This window comes from Vipera ursinii, assembly GCF_947247035.1.
Source record: "Vipera ursinii genome assembly, chromosome: 4".
Taxonomy (NCBI): domain Eukaryota; kingdom Metazoa; phylum Chordata; class Lepidosauria; order Squamata; family Viperidae; genus Vipera; species Vipera ursinii.
The window spans coordinates 117,194,230-117,215,302 of NC_139514.1; the positions used below are offsets into that span (position 1 = coordinate 117,194,230).

Consider the following 21,073-nt stretch of genomic DNA (forward strand, 5'->3'; position numbering starts at 1 on the left):
AGTCAAGCTATTCTCCAAAGCGCCCGAAGGCAGGACAAGAAGCAACAGATGGAAACTCATGAAGGAGAGAAGCAACCTGGAATTAAGGAGAAACTTCCTGACAGTCAGAACAATTAACCAGTGGAACCACCTGCCTCCAGAAGCTGTGAATGCTCCAACACTGGAAGTTTTTAAGAAGAGACTGGACAACCATTTGCCTGAAACGGTACAGGGTTTCCTGCCTGAGCAGGGGGTTGGACTGGATGACCTCCAAGGTCCCTTCCAACTCTGTTCTTCTGCATAGCTTGCCTCCAGAAGTCGTGGTGGGTGCTCCATCACGGGAGGTTTTCAAGAGGAGACTGGACAGCCCCTTGTCTGAAATGGTCTAGGGCAGGGGTCTTCAAACCTGGCCCTTTGATGACTTGTGGACTTCAACTCCCAGAATTCCTCAGCCAGTGTGCACCCCGTGTGGTGCCCTGGCTGAGGAATTCTGGGAGCTGAAGTCCACAAGTCATCAAAGGGCCAAGTTGGAAGACCCCTGTCTTAAATCTAACAAACAAAACGGAGGCTGGCTGAGGAATTCTGGGAGTTGAAGTCCACAAGTCAATCAAAGGGCCAAGTTGGAAGACCCCTGGACTAGAGGACCTCCAAGCTGCCTTCACAACTGGATTCGGATGCCGAAGGGCGCCAACTCCGCGCCGGCCTCTCTCCTCCTCCTCTCTCGGAGGAGCCTGGCCAGACGGGGGCGCGCGCCAGGGCCGGCGGGAGCGCGCGGGGTCCGGCCGCGCGGGGGCGTCCTGGTGCACGAGCGCCGAGCCGAGCCGAGCCGAGCCGGGCTGGCGGGGCCCAGCGGGCGAAGCCCCGGACGGCGCTCCTGGGCCGGAGAGGAGGAGGAGGAAGAGGAGGAGGAAGAGGAGGCCGCCCGGGCTCGCCATGCCGTCGGCGCCGCTGCCGCCCAAGGAGAGCAACCTCTTCAAGCGGATCCTGGTGAGCCAGCCAGGCCCGGGACGACCCCCCCCTCCTCCTCCGCGGGGAGGGGTCCTTCCACGCGCCCCCCCCCGTTGGAAAGACCCCCTCCCCAAAGCCCCCGGAAGGGGCCGCGCCTCCTCGGCCGCCGTGCACCCGCCCTCCCTCCCTCCTGGGGGGGGGGGGCTTGAGTGGGGGGGGGCTTTGTCCTTGTAAAGAGCAGACAGACCCCCCTCCCGTTTCCTCCCCCCTTGCGGGGCTTCCCCTCCACAAAAGGCGCCCGCCCCACCCCCTTTGCCCCCCCCCGTCAAAGTTGGCTTCCTGGCGTTGGACGCCCCCCCCTCCGTAGCTTGCCTGGCTCTCCCCCCCCCGGCATCCCCTCTTTGGCCGCGCCGGGGGCTGGGGGGGGGGCTCTGGGACCCCTGGGAGGGTTGAGCCCCCTGGGAGACAGCGGGGGGGGGTTGCGGTCTGGGCTTTCTTGCCTTGCGATCCTCGGAATGCCCGGCGCAAAGGATAGGATCGGGGGCTGAGCAGAGGCGTTGGGAGCCGCAGTTTTGGCTCTCTCTCTTTCTCCTTCCCTCTCTTTCTGTCCTTCTCTCTCTCTCCCTCCTTCTTTCTCTCCCTCTCTCTCTCCTTCCCTCTTTCTCTCTTCCCTCCTTCTCTCTCTCCTTCCCTTTCTTTCCCTCTCTCTCTCTTCCCTCCCTCCCCTCTCCTCTCTCTCCTTCTCTCTTCCTCCCTCCTTCTTTCCCTCCCTCTCTCCTTCCCTCTTCTCTCTTCCCTCCCTCCCTCTCTCCCTCCTTCTCACTCTCCTTCCCTCCTCTCTTCCCTCCCTCTCTCCTCTCTCTCCTTCTCTCTTCCCTCTCTCCCTCCTTCTTTCCCTCCCTCTCTCCTTCCCTCTCTTTCTCTCTTCCCTCCCTCTCTCCTCTCTCTCCTTCCTTCTCTCTTCCCTCTCTCCCTCCTTCTTTCCCTCCTTCTCTCCTTCCCTCTCTTTCTCTCTTCCTTCTCTCTTCCCTCTCTCCCTCCTTCTTCCCTCCCTCTTTCCTTCCCTCTCTTTCCCTCCCTCCCTCTCTCCTCCTTCTCGCTCTCCTTCCCTCTCTTTCCCTCTCTCTTCCCTCCCTCTCTCCTCTCTCTCCTTCTCTCTTCCCTCTCTCCCTCCTTCTTTCCCTCCCTCTCTCCTTCCCTCTCTTTCTCTCTTCCCTCCCTCTCTCCTCTCTCTCCTTCCTTCTCTCTTCCCTCTCTCCCTCCTTCTTTCCCTCCTTCTCTCCTTCCCTCTCTTTCTCTCTTCCTTCTCTCTTCCCTCTCTCCCTCCTTCTTTCCCTCCCTCTCTCCTTCCCTCTCTTTCCCTCTCCTCTCTCTCCCTTCTTCTCTCTTTCCTTCTCTCTTCCCTCTCTCACTGTCTCTCTTCCTTCGCTCCTCTCTCTCCCCTCCCTCCATCTCTCTCCTTCCCTCCCTTCCTCTCTTTCTCTTTCCCCCTCTCTCCTCCCCCTCCCCCTCCTCTTCCTCCCTCCATCTATTAATCTTCTTCAAGATCTTCTCCCTCCCTGCTGCATTAGAAATGGAAACTGAGGCAGGTTAAAATAATCCTGATTTGATTTTGCAGACCCGCTTTTGAGTAGCCCTCCTCGTGGGCGGGAGTTTGACAGGGCACAAGGGTGACGCTGTTGTGGATGAACACTCTTTGAGTGCTGCTTTCCTTCCATGCTTATCTTGCCCATATCCGGTCACTGACCAGTATTCTCCTAAGACCCCAAAATACACTAAACTCAACTATGGTTTGCAAGTTTACAACAGCACTGGAAAAAGTGTCTTAGGACCGATGAAGGAGAATATTTGTGGCCCAAGGGTTGAAATGAGGGGTCCTTCGTGCTCTCATTCCATGACCCAAACTAGGCAACATTATCAGTGCTAGGAGGGACGCGGTGGCTTGGTGGGTTAGGACGCTGAACTTGTCGATCAGAAGGTCGGCAGTTTGGCGGGTCGAATCCCGAGTGCCGCGTAGCAGAGTGAGCGCCTGTTACTCGTCCCAGCTTCTGCCAACCTAGCAGTTCGAAAGCACGTAAAAATGCAAGTAGAAAAATAGGGACCACTCCGGTGGGAAGGTAACAGTGTTCCGCGCGCCTTTGGCGTCTAGTCATGCCGGCCACATGACCACGGAGACGTCCTCGGACAAGCGCTGGCTCTTCGGCTTTGAAATGGAGATGAGCACCGGCCCCTAGTCGGAAACGACTAGCACGCATGTGCGGGGGAACCTTTACCTTTATCAGTGCTAGGAGGAAGTGGGGTTTGTGGAGAGGAGGAGGAAGAGGACTGTGGGATCCTCGGTGCTCTCTTGAGCTTGGTTGTTTTCTTGCAGACGTTTCATGACCCAACTAGGTAAGACCATCAGTGATAGTACCGTAGCACTAATGTAGTAGCACTGATGATGTAACCTAGTTTGGGTAAGGAAACTTCTGCAAGAAAACAACCCAGCTCAGAGAGCAGCAAGGAACCCTCGTGACGTTGGACTCTCTCACACGCATGACCATTTCAGCATTCCTGTGGTCACATGATCAAAATTCAGAGGCTTGGCAACTGGCATGTACTTATGACTGTTGCAGCGTCCCGGAGTCACAGGATTCCCCTTTTGCAGCCTTCCGACAAATCAAGTCAATGACGAATTTAACTATTGCAGAAGTTCACTTAAACAGCAAAACTCATTTAGTAACTACTTTGCTTATCAAGGGAAATTTGGGCCCTAGTCGGGATCATAGATCAGGGACGAACTGTATTGCCCAGGCTAAATATAACACAGCTGGGCCAAGCCAGAATGAAATTACACTGTGGTATAACCGAGGGTAATAAGCATATCAGGCTCTAAAGAGTTCATTTTAAACCTTTTTTTAATTTTTAATATCTTTTTTCCTAGATTGCAGGGTTCATGGATTGTACAAATCTGTTTCTTTTTCTCCATAGAAGCGACAAGAAGGATAGTGGCCAAACATTGCTGCATATATTTATACAGTAATGGGTTGCCTACATTTTAAGGATTTTGCACAAATATTTTGCAATGCTAGGTTTTCCTCTTGGTGGGGAACTGTTGGTCAACTGTCCGCTAAACAAATGAGAAAATCGTGTAGGCGATCACATACGGTAAACAAGGGTCCATAGGTTGTGCCACGGTGACTTCTAATAGCAGAGTCCATGTGGCCCTCAAGAAATAAGGGGACACCAATGTGATGAGGCCTCTCTTCTCCAGAAAACCAGTCTTGTTCCAACAAATTGCTCTTTTTAATCGCAAATAGTTGAAATTCACCCACCTGGAAGTGAGCTTCGTGAGTTTAGAGCAAAATTTCTCAATTTTAGCAACTTTAAGAAGTGTGGACTTCAACTCCCAGAATTCCCCAGCCAGTCATGTCAGCCATGCTGGCTGGGGAATTTGGGGAGTTGAAGTCCACGCTTCTTAAAGTTGCCAAAGTTGAGGAACACCAGTTTAGAGCGGAGGTCTCCCACCTTTTTCAGTTGACGGACTGGAGGGAAAAGGAGGGGGAAGCATTTTACACCACGCATGCACGTGCGCACACACACACAGAAATGGGACCGTGAGCACACACAACGCAAATGGGGCGATGCTAGCGTCCGCGTGACACTAGCACTGCCCTGTTTTCCTCACACGGCACCCCGGTTTTGCCCCATTTCCCCCACGTAGCCCCTTCATTTCCCCTGCGCGGCGCCATTTTCCCTATGCGGCATCTTGTTTTCCCCGTGTGGCACCCTGTTTTTCCCCCATTTCCCCCATGTAGCGCCCTATTTTTGCCCCGTTTCCCCCACCTCGTTTTCCCTTTGCGGCATCTTGTTTTCCCCGTGTGGTACCCTGTTTTTGCCCTGTTTCCTCCATGCGGTGCCCTGTTTTTGCCTGGTTTCCCCTGTGCTGTGCCATTTTCCCTGTGCAGCACCTCATTTTCCCCATGTGGTGCCCTATTTTTGCCCCATTTCCCCCATGCAGTGCCTCGTTTTTGCCCCGTTTCCCCCACACGGTGCCCCGTTTTTTGCCCCGTTTCCCCCGCATGGCACCGTTTTCCCTGTGTGGCACCTCGTTTTCCCTGTGTAGAGCCCTGTTTTTGCCCCATTTCCCCCACACGGTGCCCCGTTTTTACCCCGTTTCCCCTGCGCGGCGCCGTTTTCCCTGTGCAGCACCTTGTTTTCTTGTGTGGTGCCGTTTTTGCCCCATTTCCCCCACATGGTGCCCCGTTTTTGCCTGGTTTCCCCTGCGCGGCGTCGTTTTCCCTATGCGGCACCTCGTTTTCACCGTGTGGCACCCTGTTTTTGCCCCATTTCCCCCATGTAGCACCCTATTTTTGCCCCGTTTCCCACACCTCGTTTCCCCTTTGCGGCATCTTGTTTTCCCCGTGTGGTGCCCTGTTTTTGCCCTGTTTCCTCCATGCGGTGCCCTGTTTTTGCCTGGTTTCCCCTGTGCTATGCCGTTTTCCCTGTGCGGCACCTCATTTTCCCCATGTGGTGCCCTATTTTTGCCCCATTTCCCCCATGCAGTGCCTCGTTTTTGCCCCGTTTCCCCCACACGGTGCCCCGTTTTTTGCCCCGTTTCCCCCGCATGGCACCGTTTTCCCTGTGTGGCACCTCGTTTTCCCTGTGTAGAGCCCTGTTTTTGCCCCATTTCCCCCACACGGTGCCCCGTTTTTACCCCGTTTCCCCTGCGCGGCGCCGTTTTCCCTGTGCAGCACCTTGTTTTCTTGTGTGGTGCCGTTTTTGCCCCATTTCCCCCACATGGTGCTCCGTTTTTGCCTGGTTTCCCCTGCGCGGCGGCGTTTTCCCTATGCGGCACCTCGTTTTCCCCGTGTGGCACCCTGTTTTTCCCCCATTTCCCCCATGTAGTGCCCTATTTTTGCCCCGTTTCCCCCACCTCATTTTCCCTTTGCGGCATCTTGTTTTCCCCATGTGGTGCCCTGTTTTTGCCCTGTTTCCTCCATGCGGTGCCCTGTTTTTGCCTGGTTTCCCCTGTGCTGTGCCGTTTTCCCTGTGCGGCTCCTCATTTTCCTCGTGTGGTGCCCTGTTTTTGCCCCATTTCCCCCACACGCTGCCCCGTTTTTTGCCCCGTTTCCCCCACATGGCACCGTTTTCCCTGTGTGGCACCTCGTTTTCCCTGTGTGGTGCCCTGTTTTTGCCCCATTTCCCCCACACGCTGCCCCGTTTTTTGCCCCGTTTCCCCCACATGGCACCGTTTTCCCTGTGTGGCACCTCGTTTTCCCTGTGTGGTGCCCTGTTTTTGCCCCATTTCCCCCATGCGGTGCCCCGTTTTTTGCCCCATTTCCCCCACATGGCACCGTTTTCCCTGTGTGGCACCTCGTTTTCCCTGTGTGGTGCCCTGTTTTTGCCCCATTTCCCCCATGCGGTGCCCCGTTTTTTGCCCCGTTTCCCCTGCATGGCACCGTTTTCTCTGTGCGGCACCTCATTTTCCCTGTGTGGCGCCCTGTTTTTTGCCCCATTTCCCCCACATGGCGCCCCGTTTTTGCCCGGTTTCCCCTGCGCGGTGCCGTTTTCCCTTGTACGGCACCTCATTTTCCCCGTGTGGCGCCCTGTTTTTGCCCCATTTCCCACGTGCAGCGCCCTGTTTGCATAGCAGCAGCCCTAGCATGAGTGGGGATGACTGCGCGTGCACTGGCCAGCCTGTTCCGTGGCCCGGTAGTGGGCCGCGCCCCACAGGTTGGGGACCCCTGATCTAGTGGACCTACGTGTATACATGTGATCCTCGACTTAACATCTGTTCGTTTTAACAATGGTTCAGCGTTACAACAGCCTTGGAAAAAGTAACTTATGACCTGTATTCTCGCTTAATGACTGTCACACGCACATACCACTTCTGCTGTCGTGTGGTCGCAATTCAGGCACTTGGTAACCAGCTCGACTTTTTTTTTTACCGGTTTCCAACACCACACCACACCACACAACACCCCCCCCCCAAAAGGCCCACTAGATTTGCTTAAAGGCCACCGGATCTGCTTACCAGCCACTGTAAAAATGGTCGTAAAATGGGGTCTAACTTGACTTACTCCACAACTTAGGATGGAAATGCTGTGGCTGTAAGCTGAGGACTATCTGAAGAAGCTTTTTAACTCTCTTTGCTGATGGGCAGGTTGATGGCAGTGGAATTGTAACGCATTGGCAATTATAGGCCCACATTGTGATCTTTTGTGCAACTCCCAGAATTCCTGAGCCAGCATGGGGAAACTTTGGCCCCTTCATGACTCGTGGACTTCAACTCCCAGAATTCCTCAGCCAGCATGGCTCAGCATGGAAACCTCTCCCTTTCTCCTCAGCGTGGCTGGCTCAGGAATTCTGGGAGTTGAAGTCCACCAGTCATGAAGGGGCCATAGTTCCCCCATGCTGGCTCAGGAATTCTGGGAGTTGAAGTCCACGAGTCATGAACGGGCCAAGGTTCCTCACCCCTGGTATAGGATTAAAGCTAAATTAAACCCTAGTTTCCACTGTTCATGTTTTATAACTTCATTTGTCTGTGAACAGGGATAGAAGCTTCAGCAAGGAATAGGATGTAGGAATATTAATAGATCATATTCCCTAATAAAAGAGCCTTGGTGGAGCAGTGGGCTAATGCCTCCTTAAGTAACACCAGCTGCCTGCAATTAGTGCAGGTTCGAGTCCCACCAGGCTCAAGGTTGACTCAGCCTTCCATCCTTCCAAGGTAGGTAAAATGAGGACCCAGATTGTTGGGGGCAATTAAGCTGACTTTGTAATAATGCCGCTTGGGGGGGGGGGGGCGAAAGCCCTAATAAGCAGGCATATACGTAGAATGAAGGCTACTGCTAAGCACACTGATTTGTGCTTAGATTGTAAGCCGCCCTGAGTCTTCGGAGAAGGGCGGGATATAAATGGGATTAAAAAAAAAGTCGTAAAGATACTAATAGATAATGTGTCCTAACAGCTGTGAGGAAACAGCTCTGAAAAGTACTATGCAATCTCCTTTTCTTAATATTAGCATTGTTTATCTAGTTAAAAGGTAAAGGTTCCCCCACACATGCGTGATAGTCGTTTCCGACTCTAGGGGCTGGTGCTCATCTCCATTTCAAAGGCAAAGAGCCAGCGCTTGTCCGAGGACGTCTCCGTGGTCACGTGGCCGGCATGAGTAGATGCCAAAGGCGCACGGAACGCTGTTACCTTCCCACCGGAGTGGTCCCTATTTTTCTACTTGCATTTTTTACGTGCTTTTGAACTGCTAGGTTGGCAGAAGCTGGGACGAGTAACAGGCACTCACTCTGCTACGCGGCACTCGGGATTCGACCCGCCAAACTGCCGAACTTCTGATCGACAAGCTCAGCATCCTAACATACTGTGTGTCTTTTGGGTTTGCTTCTTTTTGACAATAGTCAAATATACTTCTCTTTTTTTTATCCATTGGGTTAATCCTGAAATACTGGAAGTTGGGTTGAGTGTGATCCACCGCTTTCATTTTACTGAAATATAAGTGGAAAATACATGGTTGAAATGGGCAATGTGCTAAAGTCCAGAAGTGTCAAAAAAGAGTACTTTTTACCCCAACGCTTAAGTGTTAAAAACGTTATTTGCAAATCATACTGGTTGGGTGTGATTCATACGCATAAAAACCCATTTTGGTTTCCTCGTAGCTCAGTACAAAGAGTTGTTTGATGGTGAGGTCGGCGGCATATAAATTTAATAAGTAAGTATTAAAATAAATGCACAAGTATTTTTAGTTCTCCATCTTCAGATTTATTTAGCGTGTCCTTGACTTATGATTGAGCCCCAAATTTCAGTTGGTAAGTGAATTTTGCCCCATTTTATGCTGGTTTTTTGCCGCAGTTGTTAAGTGAATCTGCAGTCATTAAATGAATCAGACTCCACCCCCCCAATTGACTTTGCTTGTCGGAAGCCAGGTGGGAGGCTTACAAAAGATGATCGCAGGAAGCCTGGAACAGTTGAATGGGCATAAATACGTGCCCGTTGCCAAGCTTCTGGTTTGGATCTCCTCTCTATGGGGATGCTATAACCATCGTAAGTGGGGAAACTGGTCGTAAGTCACTTTTCAAGTGCCGTTGTAACTTCAAATGGTCTTTAAATGAACGGTTGTAAATCAAGATCTCTCTCCCCTTTTCTTACAATTTTAATTTCTTTGGTTTATTTTTTTTACTCCTTTTCTGTGTTCTGAATAAGCTTGACTATTACAAAGGGGAGATGGGTAGGTGGGTGGGTGGGTGGATGGATGGATGGATGATAGAGATACTGTGGATGGATGGATGATTGATTGAGTCAGAGATACTGTAGATGGATGGATGGATGATAGAGATACTGTAAATAGATTAGATAGATAGATAGATAGATAGATAGATAGATAGATAGATAGATAGAAGAGTAGGAGAGAGAGGGATGATTGATAGTCAGAGAGACTAGATAGATGAGAGATATATAGATTGAAAGAAAGGAAGGATAGATAGATAGATAGATAGATAGATAGATAGATAGATAGATAGATAGATAGATAGATAGATAGATAGATAAATGGATGATAGAGAGACAGATACAGTAGATAAGACAGACAGACTGTAGATAGATACAGAGAAAGACAGAAAACATGCTTGTTCAGTACAATAACATATTACATTATGAAAACTACCTCATTATCGTTCTGGATAGAAACTTCCAAGTCAAAATGTAATATGTGAAACAGTGAACTTTACACTAAATTCTAAGTCAAATCTCCATAACTTTAAAAAAAATTGGATTTTAGAAATAAATCTTGCTTAGCCAACCAATTACAGAGGCACGGTGCGCCTGTGGCGTTGTTGCATATATTCACATAATTATTCATGTGAAACGGGCTGAAAATTCTTTTAAACCATGAGCTGCTACTGTGGGGACTGAGTTCTGGTTAATAATTATTATATCCTAAACTGCTTTATGCTTTAAACATGTGGTGAGTTATGATTGCGGATTGACGTTTAGCCACTTGCTCTCCCAGTTTCTGGTCTGTATTTGAAAAAACACCCTAAATTGACTGTTGATTGCTTGATAGCCATGAATGGTAATACCCATGTAGCATGTTAGTAATATGTTAAGAAATAAACTAATTTGTGCAATATTGGAGCAATGGAAAAGAATATACTCTTGAAAAATGCAGGATAACTTAGCAATCTTGGTGGTCATTTTCACTAACACCTGGGTCACATACAATGTACAGTCAAAATTTTTAAAATGATACGTTGCTGTATAAGGCACAATATCATAATAAAAGGAAAACAAATAGGATTGTGGTTTAACAATGTGCATTTTCTACAATAGTGAATTCTCATTCTCAATGGTAGAAATTGACTGGGATGCTTATATTATAATGCTAGCCTATTCTTTATTTAGCACCTTATGGGAATTTAGACAATGAGTTTGTAATCTGAGCTTTGTGGCTTACTGTGGTGAATGAATGTAGCCATTGTGGCTTATTTAACAAACCATGTTCAGATATACAATTGGTTGACATAAACTAAAATACCGCCTGTGTATATTCATCATCATTGAATATGCTAGCTATGTTCATTAATTAAATACGTCATAGTGTAGTTTGATCATTTTTGACTATTTATTGGTGTTTTATGGGGGGGGGGGGGAAACCCATATGATATAAAGACCTGCCATTACATAAATTGATGCCCCGTGAAATATAGTGTCATTTATTTTGCAAATTATAAATAATCCATTATATTGATAGCAGAGATAGCACCTGAATTCATATTTTTAACTTTTTTAAAAAAAATTTGAAAAAAAACGTTATACGTTACATAACTAGAGAGGATGCGGAAATGTATATTTCTTTACTTGGTTACTTGCCTTGAAAATCATAAATGTGTTGTTTGATCTTTGGTTTTAGATCGCATCAGTGCGAAAGTACAAAGGTTTGACATCTAAATGGTTTTATACTAGCAGGTCTTGGCAGTAAAAAAACAAAATAGCTAATAAGAATTAAATGTAGAAAACATTGTTCTGAATGTTCTCACAGCTTGGAAGGTGGCCACGTTCCTCTTGTATTGCTGTCATTAAATTGTTCAGTAATTGCGATTTTTGTAAAGTGGCTATAAAAGCCACTGCAAACAATGTAGATTTTCTTTGTGTGTCTTTTTTCTCTTACAATGTGAAAAGGTTTGGTCTAGTTCAGGGGTAGGCAACCTGGGCTCTTTTATGACTCATGGACTTCAACTCCCAGAATTCCTGAGTCAGCACAGCTGACTCAGGAATTCTGGGAGTTGAAGTCCATGAGTCATAAAAGAGCCGAGGTTGCCTACCCCTGGTCTAGTGGTTAAGGTACTAAGCTAGAAGCCACGAGATTGTGAATCCTAGTCCCACCTTTTTCCAGCGCCGTTGTAACTTTGAACGGTCACGAAACGAACTGTCGTAAATCAAGGACTAGCTGCATGTATCTTTTCTTCGCCTAGCAAGGCTGGACCTCTTTAGCAGGAAATCTTGTTCCTGCTATTTCTTGCTTGCAATGTGATTTTAAGGAATGCCTCTTAGCAAGTCACTCTAACACTCTGCTCTCCGCTAAAAATAAATCCCTAATTTTAGAACAACTAAGAGATTCCTTTTTCTAGAAGACAGCAAAGTTTGCCGTGCACCCCGGGCTACTTTTGACACGTCTCCTTAAGCCGGCGTTTTAAATTTTCACGCATGCAAAATGATAAATTTAATCAGTTTTAGTAGCTGTTAATTACAAGTGTTCGGCCGGGGATGAGTTTAACTCTTATTTTAGCACAGACGTTTCATGTTAGTTGTAGTCTGGATTGGTTTGATTTCTTTGCAATCAGTGTCGATGTAGAGGATTAGCCAGAATTTCTAACATATTTTTTTTTTCACCTGCACAATTCCTCTTTTACTTTTTTAGGTGTGAATAGAAGTTTATTGATTCAGCCATTCCTTCAATAGCGATAGAACTTAGACTTATATACCGCTTCACAGTGCTTTGCAGCCCCCTCTAAGCCGTTTACAGAGTCAGCCTGTTGCCCCCCAACAATCTGGCTCCTCATTTTACCCACCTCGGAAGGATGGAAGGCTGAGTCAATCTTGAGCTGGTCTGGATCGAACTCCTGGCAGTGGGAATGCTTTTTATAGCATTAGCAATAGCCCTTAGACTTATATACCGCTTCACAGTGCTTTGCAGCCCTCTCTAAGCCATTTTTTAATTGTATTTTATTTTAATCCCATTTATATCCCGCCCTTCTCCAAAGACTCAGGGTGGCTTACAATCTAAGAAGCACAAATCAATGTGCTTTGCAATAGCCTTCATTCTATGTATAAGCCTGCTTATTAGGGCTTTCGGCCCCCGCCAAGCGGCATTATTACAAAGTCAGCTTATTGCCCCCAACAATCTGGGTCCTCATTTTACCTACCTCGGAAGGATGGAAGGCTGAGTCAACCTTGAGCCTGGTGGGACTTGAACCTGCACTAATTGCAGGCAGCTGGTGTTACTTAAGGAGGCATTAGCCCACTGCTCCACAGAGTCAGAACATTGCCCCCAACACTCTGGGTTACTGACCTCGGAAGGATGGAAAGCTGAGTCAACCTTGAGCCGGTGAGAATCAAACTTCTGACTGTGGGCAGAGTCAGCTTGCAATACTGTATTCTAATCACTGCGCCACCATGGGAAGGAAGGAAGGAAGGAAGGAAGGAAGGAAGGAAGGAAGGAAGGATAGCAATAGCACTTATACCAACCTTGGAAGGATGGAAGGCTGAATCAACCTTGAGCCGGTAAAAATTGAACTCCTGAGTGTGGGCAGAGTAAGCCTGCAATACTGTATTTTAATCATTGCACCAGCATGGAAAAGAAGGAAGGAAGGAAGGAAGGAAGGAGAGAGAGAGAAAGAAAAAGAAAGAAAGAAAGAAAGAAAAAGAAAGAAAGATAGCAATAGCACTTATACTGACCTCGGAAGGATGGAAGGCTGAGACAGCCTTGAGCCCGTTAGGATCGAACTGCCAAACTGCAGCCAGTCAGCAGAAATAGCCTGCAATATTGCATTCTAACCACTGCGCCACCAGGGTTCTTCAACCTACTAGACCAGCGTTCCCCAACCTTTCTGGCTTTCTGGACTGCCAGGAGGGGGCGGGGTAGAGAGGGGATGGTTCCGCACGTGCAGCGGGCAAGTGGTGGGTGTGCACGCACACCATTCACACAAATGGAGTTTCGCGCACAAGCACACCTGCTTGTGTGGCCAGGTTCCAAACAAGCCATAGCCCAAGGTTTGGGGACCCCTGTACTAGACTAATTATTTTTTTAAAAAAAGAAAATAATAATCCTCAAGGCAGTATACTATGGTGTTTCTGTCCTTGGTGTTTTGGGTCCAGCCATCTTATACACTTATTAATTGCAGGATTCATTTCCATTGTTGATTGATTCTGTGCCATTAAATTGGTGTCGATTCTTAGATAAATTTTCTTTGTGACTTTCTCCATTGCCATTGTTACTGTTTCTATCCCACTGAGTGGAGAAATGAAAAAAGAGCAGCTTTCAAGACAGAAAGATGTTCACTCTTCTGCTCTTAAATGTGGAGAAGAAGGAAAAAGCAGCTTACTCTCTTGCAATCCCTTTCTCTCCGATCTCCTTGCTGAGGGAAGCCGGAAAAGGAAAGACTGGCCAGGCACAGCATAACATGTACTGTAACCGTGATCATACGATTGAGGGATGTTGCAACTGTTGTAAATGGACCGTAAAATTATTGTTGTGATCTAGAAGGGTTGCTGAATGAAAGGTCAGTGAGTGAGGACTGCCTGTAGTTTTGTCTCGATGCTTCATTTTCATACCATTTTTTCATTGTGTTCTTGACTTTTTCCCCCCCAAAAGCCTGCAGATCCTTTGAAACTCCAGCTACCAGAGCAATGTCATCTTCCTACTGCAGATTATTGATGTCTCTCCGGATTTAAAGCCATGCTTATCTTTTCCCATTCCAATTTCCCTTAATATATGCTTAGCATATAGATTGAATAACTAGAGGGAGGGTATACACCCTTGTCTCATTTTTTTGCCAGCCTGGAGCCAGCCTCTTCCTCCATATTCTGTCTGTAATGTGCCCTCCAAATAGATTTTTGCATAAGAAAAATGTGATATTCGAGATTTCTCATTTTTTTAAGCGTATCCCACCGGTTGACACGATCAATCCAATCAAAGGCCTTTGGATAATTAATAAGGCCTTCTCAGGTTCCCAGCAGGCATTAGTAATAAATCTCATATTCCTGAGCCTCCTCTAAACGCAGCTTGAATATTTGGCATCTGTTTTTTCCATCCCGGCCTCTAATCCTCAGCATTATTTTGCTTTCATGCAAAATGAAGGATATTGAACAATTGTTTACACCAGGGCTCCCAAACCTGTGGGCCACAGCCTGGTAGTGAGCTGTGGCCTACTGTCCACTGGGCCACAGGACAGCTGGCCAGTGCGTGCACATGTGCACAGAGACACACCCCACTTGTGCTAACGCTGCGGCAGCAGGGTGCAAAACTGGACGCCGGGCCTTAGGGCGCAGAAACAGGATGATGCCACAACTTGGGGTGCAAAAATGGGCCAGTGCTGCCTTGCTGCAGGGCACAAAAATAGGATGCCACCACGCCTCGGGGCGCAAAAACAGGACGATGCCACGCTGCGGCATGTAAAAATGGGCCGACGCCACGCTGTGGGGCGCAAAAACAACGCTGCCTTTCCACAGGGTGCAAAAACGGGACACGAAAACGGGACACCGCTGTGCCGTGGCCCCTCCCTTTCCCTTACCACTGCAACTCAGCCCAACATTTCTGTTGCCAAAGCGAGACATTTGTTATGGGGGTTTTGCTTCGTTTTACCACCTTTTGGGGGGGCTCACCGTTGCTAAGTGAATCACTGGAGTTGTGAAGTTGGTAGCACGGTTGTTCGGTGACTCCAGCTTCCCCATGGACTTGGCTTGTTCTAAGGTCACAAAAGGGGATCGCGAGACCCCTTGGGACACTGCGACCGTCATAAATACGAACCAGTTGCCAAGGCTCTGAATTCTGATCACGTGACCTGGGGGATGCCGCCATTGTTGTAAGTGTGAAAAACAGTTGTAAATCACTTTCTTCAGTGCTGTTGTAACTTCGGTCACTAAATGGACTGTTGTAAGTCGAGGATAGCTGGATTAGAATTGTGGTTAGTTCTCCTTTGTGGTGCCGGCCATATTTCGCTGAGAATTGTATTTAGTCAGTCCCTGTAGCCTTTCAACTTAGTAACAAGGGCCGGTGGGCCCATATTAGAGGCTCTTATAAGTAAGGAATGTCCTTCTACAAAGTATCTTAGGAGTGTATCGTATTTAGGTATAGTCCTTCCCTTTTTGTTTATTCTCTTTGGAAAGGTATATTTATTATTTATCTATTTAAGAGAATTTATATAGCCACCCCCTCGCTCAGAGTGACTCTTAGCTTACTTTCTCTAGGAAAAGAGCAGGCAGAGCTGGGGATGGAGTGAAGTGCGCCATCGGTTTAGAGTCTTTACGTTGTCACAAATGGTCCCAAATCCAACTGCTCTTGAATTCTGGAACCCTGGAAGTTTTTAAGAAGAGATTGGACAACCTTTTGTCTGAAATGGTATAGGGTTTCCTGCCTGAGCAAGGAGGGGTGGGCTAGATGACCTCCAAGGTCCCTTCCAATTCTGTTCTATTCCATTCCATATTTTCTATTCTATTCTATTCTATTCTATTCTATTCTATTCTATTCTATTCTATTCTATTCTATTCTATTCCATTCCATTCCATTCCATTCCATTCCATTCCATTCCATTCCATTCCATGTTTTCTATTCTATTCTATTCTATTCTATTCCATTCCATTCCATTCCATGTTTTCTATTCTATTCTATTCTATTCTATTCTATTCTATTCTATTCTATTCTATTCTATTCTATTCTATTCTCATTCCCATTCCCATTCCCATTCCCATTCCCATTCCTATACCCATTGACTCTTATCTGGCAGCACTTTAATGTTGAACTTTAGTTTTGACGAGGTTTTTGTGTACAGGCTTGAATACATTTTCAGCGCAGCAACCCAACCAGTGATTCTGATTCTTGGCGCATAATATTAATCTGGCCAACTCAAGTTGACCTATTCATCTATTGCACGTGTGTGTGCATTGCTCACTTTTCTGGTTTTTTTTTTCTTCCTTAGAAATGTTATGAACAAAAACAATACAAAAATGGACTCAAATTCTGCAAGATGATCCTCTCCAATCCAAAGTTTGCTGAACATGGAGGTAGGTTGGAAATGTCCGTTACTTTATTCCCTTAAAATGGAGTTGTCGTGAATCTTGGTTTACTAAGAGGCAGTTGCCTCGCAGATAGTTTATGGATGTCACCCCACCATTGTTGTAACGACACAAACCCCGTGTCAGTTAGGTTGATCCATTGAGAGTTGGAGATAAAACCACTTATACATCCAGTGACAAAATAGACGATGTGTTTATATTTGTGAGAAACGGTTTAGAATCCTAAATTAGACCTTTAAAAGACAGTTGAAAACACCGTCAGTCATACCTTTCCGTTCTCAAACCTAATTTTGAATATCGTAACTTTCCTGAGGAAAATTAAAACTTTCAATCCTGGCCTAATCTCCACATCCTGCGAAATGAGATGACAAAGCAATTTCAGTCACGTTCAACCTACATGATATATCATATTTTTCAATGGCCCAATCCCTCTTTTTTTTTTCTTCAAAAAAAAAGGTAGATTAATCTCCAAGATGTGAAGGAGACTGCTAAAAAATATTTACTTTTGTAAACGATCGTCTCTGTGTATGCTTGTATTTTTAACCTGGATAATGCCTTATAACATTTATTTTTTTTAAAAAAAAATATATATATCTTTGGGTTAATATTTTGTACAGTCCTCAAATATGATTCGTCCTTGGCCGTTTGAAGTAAGATTGTCCACTTTGTCATCTCTTTCTGCTTTTTTAATGTGTATCTCAAAAAGAACACATGAACTGGGAGACTGAACTTTGGAAGTGGAAGTAGCTAATCATAACATAAAAAAATTAAAATCCGGACTTCCGGTGGCTCCGCGGCGCCGGAGACAGCCTTCCCGGGCTGCCCGCGGCTCAGCTGTGTGATTTTTCGCCCGAAACAGCGCCGATCAGCTGTTCGGGCGAATTTGAAGCCCCCTCCTCGGGAGAAGAGGAGGGGGTGAGCCCCCAGGTAGGGGTCGAGTTCTCCGGGGCCGCCTGAGCTTGGAGCTCGGGCGGCTGAAGGATTGAACTCCCCCGTAGCCTGGGCTGCTCCCAGCTGGCTAGCGTCTCTGCTCCGGACTTTATGGAGCAGAGCCAGGCGTCTGCGACCATCCCTGCTTGAAGGAGAGACTATGAAAGGAAAAGAGCAGGCAGAGCAGTACAAGAGGGAAAGATGAAGAGATGAAGAGGATTATTTTATTTTACTCTCAAGCTTGATGGACTTTGCTTAAAACTTAAAGTGAAAGTGCGTCACAATTGTAAGTAAAAGATGGCGGCTAAACCTCCCCCTAGAACTTTTCGGAGTGCTGGAAATTCTCCGGTGCAACAACAATCATTACTGCAGGCGTTGCATTCTCCTGATGTATTGACATCGAAGGATCTTGAAAAACATACCCAGTTAATTTTGGAGTCAATGGGTGTTAAATTTGTACAGATGGAGGAGAAATTGGAGAAATTGGAGCAGAGAATGGAAGAAAGGATGGAGCAGAAACTTAGAGAGATGAAGGTAGACATTTTGTCCTCAGTGCATAAAGTAGCTAAATGTGTGGAGGTGCTGGATGACCAAGTGGAAGACTTGACTCAAAAGAATGCTATATTAGAAGCAAAAGTATTGGAAATTGAAGATTTAAAAGACAAAATGGATAGCGAACAGAGTCTGGCTCAATTTTACCAGATGCAGTTTGCTGTTAGAATTAGAGGCCTAAAAGAGAATATTAAAGAAGATTTAAAGCAGCTGGTTTCTGAGGCTTTTGAGGGGGTATTGAACCATCCAGCATCTGAAATAAAACAAGGCATGGACAAAGTGTTTCGTGTGAATTCGTGGATTGCTAAGCAGAGAAAGTTGCCTAGAGATGTGGTGGTTTATTTTGTAAAAAGGGAAATTAGAGATGAAGTTATACAAGCTGCCTATGATACTAAAGTTGTGATTGCTGGTCAAGAAGTTTTGGTTCTAAAAGAAATTCCTCCAAAGATTTTAAAGAGAAGGAAGGACTTTATATTTCTTGTGCAAGAGCTCAAGCAAAGAGATATAAGGTTCAGATGGGAGATCCCAGCTGGGTTGAGCTTCATATATGATGGCAAAAGGTACTGTTTGGGTACTGTGAAGCAAGCACATGATTTTTACAACAATGTTTTAAAAGCAACCCCATCAACACTTCTGGAAGCTGCAGAGGGATCTGGAAAAGGAGAACATCAAGAGGATGAAGATGGACAGATAGACGAGAAGGGTACAGGAGGAGATCAAGCTGCAACTCTTTTGGATGATCCTAGAGAACAGAGGGTGACGCGTGCTGCCTTAAAACGCTCAAAAAAGATAAAAAAATAAGACCAGTAGAAATCTATGGAACTTCCACAATATACTTATAGTCAAGTGGTAGTTGTGTTTTTAAGAGTTTTGGGATGATATGTATGGTAACAGAATTTTTAATTTGGAATTAATGGACAATTTACTACAGAGGAAGAGGAAGAAAGTTTTGTGGGTTAATGCGGGTTAATTTGTGTAAGAACTATCTATTATAGCCTATTTGCTAGAGAGGTTAATAGGGATAGGTGCTTGTGATGTGTAAGTGAGAATATGTCTAGGTAATAGTGAATTGTGGAAGAACATAGATGGGAATGATGCTAGTTTTCTTTTATTTTAGTTCTTTATACATATTTAGTATTGTTAAGGATTGGTTTACTCTATATAAGCTAGAGAGTGATGGATTTTAGAGTTTATAATTGTTAGTATATGATTGTTTATGATTGCTTTTTAGATATATACCTTGTATTTTGCTCTGGGAAGTCGGAGGGGGGGAGGAGGGGAAGTAGAGGGGGGGAGGCAGGGGAGGGAGGAGGGAGGGGGGGAGATAGGGGGGAGGTAGGGAGGGGAGGAGGGAGGGGGAAGGGGGGTTTCTCAAAGGAAAATTGTATTTTAAAACTTTTCAATAAAAAAAAAAAATAAAATCCAAAATTGTCCTGTATTCGAAGCAGAGGTGGCATTCTTCTATCCTATTCATGAGAAAGACCAACACAGGGATCTCCCAGTTGGCAATCCCACAACGGATGGAAACTAACCCAGGAGAGAAGCAACCTAGAACTAAGGAGAAACTTCCTGACAGTCAGAAGAATTAACCAGTGGAACAACCTGCCTCCAGAAATTGTGGGTGCTTCAAAACTGGAGATTTTCAAGAAGAGATTGGACAGCCATTTTTCTGAAATGGTATAAGTTCTCCTGCTTGAGCAAGGGGCTGGACTAGAAGACCTCCGAGGTCCCTTCCAGCACTGTTCTGATTTCATAGCTTGACTCCAGAAGCTGTGAATGCTCCAACACTGGAGGTTTTTAAGAAGAGACTGGACAGCCATATGTCTGAAATGGTATACGGCAAGGGTAGACAACCTTGGCTCTTTTATGACTCGTGGACTTCAACTCCCAGAATTCCTGAGCTAGCCATGCTGGCTCAGGAATTCTGGGAATTGAAGTCCACGAGACATAAAAGAGCCAAGGTTGCCTACCCCTGGTATAGGGTTTCCTGCCTGAGCAGGGGGCTGGACTAGAAGGCCTCCAAGGTCCCTTCCAACGTTATTGTTATTATTATTATTATAGTCCTCCTTTGAAGGAATCAGAGGAAACTTGAGACCCAAGGGTAGGATCCTATGATAATCTGGAGCCAGAGAGGCTGATGGTCACAAAGCAGAAACCGAACACATGTAGAATAGGGTCTCCATTTTCAATCAGGACAATCCCAGCTTTTCAATGACCTAATTCTAGAGCTTTCGTGTCGTCCTCACTTCCGAATGCAGTTGAAGATCAGATTGGGTCTACAGATTGAAATACATGAGTGGGTGGGTGAGAGGATGGAAATTCAGCCTGAGGTAAATCATTGTTGCATCTTTGGGAAAATCCAGCTGTTTACCTCTGTACTTCCTGAAAGCATATTTAAGGTGTGTCTCTTGATTCGGTATTCAAAACATCGACCCTCTTTCTTTTTCATTTATATTTTATTAATTTTCCAATTTTCCAATCAAATGCTTAATAAACAACGTCTGGGTCCATTAGTAATTCAGGGGGATATATTAACTTCTTCAGTCTAGATCCAATATTATAGCATCCATTGTTTCCTCTCTCCTTCCGATGGGACCTGTTTTCCCACACTAGGCAAATACAATTCTTATTGTTATTAATAGATACACCATCGAATATCAGCATCTTTGTTACATTTTTCTCATAATATCAAAAATGTCAGTTTAAAATATCTTTTCTAACCGAAACATGTCTTAATTGCATTTGCGCTTACTGTCCATATGTTCAATCGGTATTCTGTTTTTGCTTCTTTTTTTTAAAAAAAAATTCATTTCCCATCCGTGTTCAAGATGTCTCTGTCGTTTATCATTTCAAAGTAAGACCTTCTTTCTTTTTCCAGAGACGCTGGCAATGAAAGGGCTGACGCTGAATTGCTTAGGGAAAAAAGAAGAAGCGTACGAATTTGTTCGTAAAGGACTCCGTAACGATGTCAAAAGTCACGTGTGTATCCTTTGAAATTGTACATCGGTTGTGCTTAAAAGGTAAAGGTTCCCCCGCACATGCGTGCTAGTCGTTTCCGACTCTAGGGGCCAGTGCTCATCCCTGTTTCAAAGCCGAAGAGCCAGCGCTTGTCCGAGGACGTCTCCGTGGTCATGTGGCCGGCATGACTAGATGCCAAAGGCGCACGGAACGCTGTTACCTTCCCACCGTAGTGGTCCCTATTTTTCTACTTGCATTTTTAAGTGCTTTCGAACTGCTAGGTTGGCAGAAGCTGGGACGAGTAACAGGCACTCACTCTGCTATGCGGCACTCGGGATTCGACCCGCCAAACTGCCGACCTTCTGATCGACAAGCTCAGCGTCCTAACCCACTGAGCCACCGCGTCCCTTATTCGGTTGTGCTT

The 21,073-nt window shown here is 46.2% G+C and overlaps 1 protein-coding gene across 2 annotated transcripts in view; it reads left to right on the forward strand.

Annotated features, from left to right (window-relative positions):
* The first annotated feature begins 793 nt into the window (after positions 1-793).
* NAA16 (N-alpha-acetyltransferase 16, NatA auxiliary subunit) overlaps positions 794-21,073 on the forward strand; it is a 45,106-nt gene continuing 24,826 nt past the window's right edge. Inside the window, exons 1-3 of one of the 2 annotated variants that reach the window (XM_083362317.1) lie at positions 794-966; positions 16,113-16,197; positions 20,570-20,674. In XM_083362317.1, coding sequence (XP_083218443.1) covers positions 913-966; positions 16,113-16,197; positions 20,570-20,674 — 244 coding nt within the window. In that variant the 5' untranslated portion in view covers positions 794-912. Of the gene's footprint in view, positions 967-16,112; positions 16,198-20,569; positions 20,712-21,073 lie in introns of those variants that run through there. The other variant, XM_083362318.1, reaches the window with a different exon arrangement.